The 3,484-nt window shown below is 43.1% G+C and overlaps 1 protein-coding gene across 1 annotated transcript; it reads left to right on the top strand.

Annotated features, from left to right (window-relative positions):
* The first annotated feature begins 403 nt into the window (after positions 1-403).
* Positions 404-3,196, top strand: LOC149666700 (uncharacterized). The gene is made up of 5 exons (XM_089841612.1): positions 404-445; positions 598-1,136; positions 1,283-2,293; positions 2,353-2,642; positions 2,733-3,196. The coding sequence occupies exons 1-5, from the start codon at positions 404-406 to the stop codon at positions 3,194-3,196; spliced, it is 2,346 nt and encodes a 781-aa protein (XP_089697738.1).
* The last annotated feature ends 288 nt before the right edge of the window (positions 3,197-3,484 follow it).

Genomic DNA, 3,484 nt, shown 5'->3' with positions numbered 1-3,484 from the left:
CGGGTGAATAACCTTTCGATTAATGTATTCGGATACGAGAAAGAGGTCTTCCCCCTTTACGTGAGTTCCAATAGAGTTGAGGAACCACGACAAGTAGATTTATTGCTACTAACCGAGGGTGAGAAGAAGCATTTCTGCTTAATCCGAAGCATGAGTCGACTTCTAGCAAAGTCATTCACCGCACATGCACACACGAACTATTACTGTCGTTATTGCCTGCATCGATTCTCCGGTGTAAACTCGGAGTCGACTTCTAGCAAAGTCATTCACCGCACACGCACACACGAACTATTACTGTCGTTATTGCCTGCATCGATTCTCCGGTGTAAACTCGGAGGAAAACTACAAGGACCACATCAAGGAGTGTAGTATAGGAACCTATTCTGGAATTCAAAAACGTCGCATGGCAACAGAAGGTAAACTAAAATTTTTGTTATTTATCAGGGTATTTTGAATAGCGCGCCAAAAATAGTTTACTGAGACTAGCGACAGACGGCGCCCATAGCAAGATAAATAAAGCAGACGAGAAGATGCATGGGAGAGAGAGAATGTTTTGTTTACATTTTATCTACTATAGTTTTATTTCTATTTTCACAGGTTAAATACGTCATCTATGCCGATTTCGAGTCTATTCTCCGTAAAGTTCACCGATGCGATCCCGATGCCGACCTCTCTTCAACCACGAAAACTTCGCAGCATATCTCCTGTGGGTTTAGTTATGTCATTGTTAGTCACGACGGTACAGTCTCTAAACCAGTCACTTATCGAGGGATAGATGCCACGGAAAAGTTTTTAGAAAACCTTTTGCGTGAAGACGCGATTATTCAGCGTAAGATTAAAGATAACGCCCCCATGAATCTATCAAACTTGGAAAAGGCGCAATTCGCCTCGGCCCAATCCTGTTACTTATGTAACAAGCCTTTCACTGTAAATGACTGTAAAGTTCGTGACCACGACCACACTAACGGAGCCTACAGGGGAGCTGCTCATAATTCGTGTAACCTGAAACTGAGGACCCGGAATTTCGTTCCGGTCTTCATGCATAACTTATCTCGTTACGATGCTCATCTTATTATGGACAGAATTGGATTAGTCAAAGATCACGAGATTAAGTGTATCCCCACGAATTCCGAAACGTACATTTCGTTTTCTCTGGGTAATTTACGATTCTTAGACTCAATTAGGTTCATGCCGGCATCGCTAGAGACACTCGTATCGAATTTGGCTCGAGGAGGAGCTGATAAGTTCAAGTGTTTAAACTCTGCCTTCAGCGCTGACGCAGTACCGCATCTGCTGAGGAAACAGGTTTACCCTATGACTACTTCGACTGCGAGACGAAATTCGACGAGACCGAGTTGCCACCCAAGGATGCCTTCTTCAATTCCTTAACTGACGAAGAGGTTAGTGAGGAAGATTATTCTCAAGCTCAAAAGGTTTGGGAAAAATTCCAACTCACTAACCTCGGTGAGTACCATGATTTATACGTTAAGACCGACGTTTTGCTCCTAGCGGATGTTTTTGAAAGTTTCAGGGCTATGTGTCTAGAATATTTCAAGTTAGATTGCGCGCATGCATATACAGGTCCTGGTTTCGCTTGGCAAAGCGCACTTCACATGACCCAAGTGAAATTGGAACTACTCCAGGATTCAGATATGCATCTCTTTATTGAGAAGGGTATAAGAGGGGGTGTTTCTTTAATTACGCATAGACTAGCCATAGCCAATAATAAGGATCTCCCCGAAACATTCGATCCAGCAAAACGTAGCTCTTACATTACCTACCTAGACTGTAATAACCTTTACGGCACCGTAATGTGTCATCATCTGCCGATGAGAGGATTTCGATGGATTCAACCATGTCAAGATTTCACTCGTGAAATTATCTTGAATCACCCAGACGATGATCCCCAGGGTTTTATCCTGGAGGTGGATCTTGAGTACCCGGAAAGTTTGCACGAAGAACATAACAGTCTACCCTTAGCACCCGAACGTAGAGTTATTAACGCGAATGAGCTTTCACCGTATTCGATTGAACAGTTGAACAAACTGAAAATTAACGTACAGGATAGCCTTCCAAAGTTAGTTCCCTCGCTCTACAATAGGGAGAAATATGTTCTCCACTACCGGAATCTCAAGTTTTACATCGCTAAGGGGAAGAAATTGGGGAAAATCCATCGAATACTCACATTCGAGCAGGGTGCATGGTTAAAACCATTTATCGAGTTCAACACGGAGAAAAGGAAGCAGGCAGTGAACGACTTTGAGAAAGATTTTTTCAAGTTGGCCAACAATAGGTACGCATCTACACTACGCTAAGTTATTATTTCACACGTAAATTAATCAAAACTTTCAGTGTTTTCGGGAAGACGATGGAAAACCTCCGCAACAGGATCAACTTTGAACTTGTCCAGACCCGGGAGATGGCAATCAAGAAGGCTAGTTCGCCGACATTCCAGAGGTTCACCATCTTCAGGAACGAGCTGGTCGGGATCCATCGTCTGAAGAAATCCCTCAAGTTGGACCGACCCATTTACACCGGTTTCGCCATCTTGGACCTCTCAAAGTTGGTCATGTACGACTTCCATTACAACACTATGAAGGCAAAATATGGCGACGACCTCAAACTTGTTTTTACCGACACAGGTATGATTTTTTAAAAACGTTTACTAGATTTAAATCCTTTTTTCTACTTTCAATTTTAACTAATTAAATGTTTTTTACGTATAATTGCAGACAGCCTGAACTATCAGATTTTCACCGACGATTTGCCCCGGGACTTTGCCCAGATGAAGGATATGTTCGACTTTTCCGCTTACCCCAAGGAACATTCTCTCTTCAGCGAAGAGAACAAGAAGGCCCTCGGAAAGTTCAAGGACGAACTCAACAGCGTCCAGATTCAGGAGTTCTGCGGCTTGCGGCCGAAAATGTACAGCATCCTGTCGGCAAAAGGTGAAAAGAAGACGGCGAAGGGAATCTGTCGTCGCGTAGTCAAAAAGAAGATACGTCACGCTCAATACAAGGAATGCCTGCTTCAACGTAAACTCACCACTGAGGAGATGAAGAGGATAGTCAGTGTTAAACACGAACTATTTTCCATCACTCAGAAGAAACTCGCTCTTAACCCCTGCGATGATAAGAGATTCATCATCGATGGGGTGTCTACATACGCTCATGGTCATTTTAAAATTAAGGAATAATTCCAAATGTATAATTACTTTCTGTAACCCTATCCCCTCCCATTCCCTCCTGGGGGGCGAAGTGGCCGAACCGGTCCACGCCCTCCTCCCATACCCTTTTGGTGCGAAGTGGCCGAATCGGTCCACGCCCAATTTCCCCTCCCATACCCTTTTGGTGGGAAGTGGCCGAATCAGTCCACGCCCAACCCTTTTCCTTTTTAAATTTCATAGTTTAATGTATAGTTTATAAGTTTAATTTAATGTATATATATTTTCAATGTTTAATTGTATAGTTTTAAGTTGTTTTTT

The sequence above is a fragment of the Phalangium opilio genome, unplaced genomic scaffold, assembly GCF_054372755.1.
Source record: "Phalangium opilio isolate 3A_F unplaced genomic scaffold, DU_Popi_V2 ptg000060l_1, whole genome shotgun sequence".
Lineage (NCBI taxonomy): Eukaryota > Metazoa > Arthropoda > Arachnida > Opiliones > Phalangiidae > Phalangium > Phalangium opilio.
Note: the sequence above shows the minus strand (reverse complement) of the source record. Positions and strands in the feature narration are given on the sequence as shown.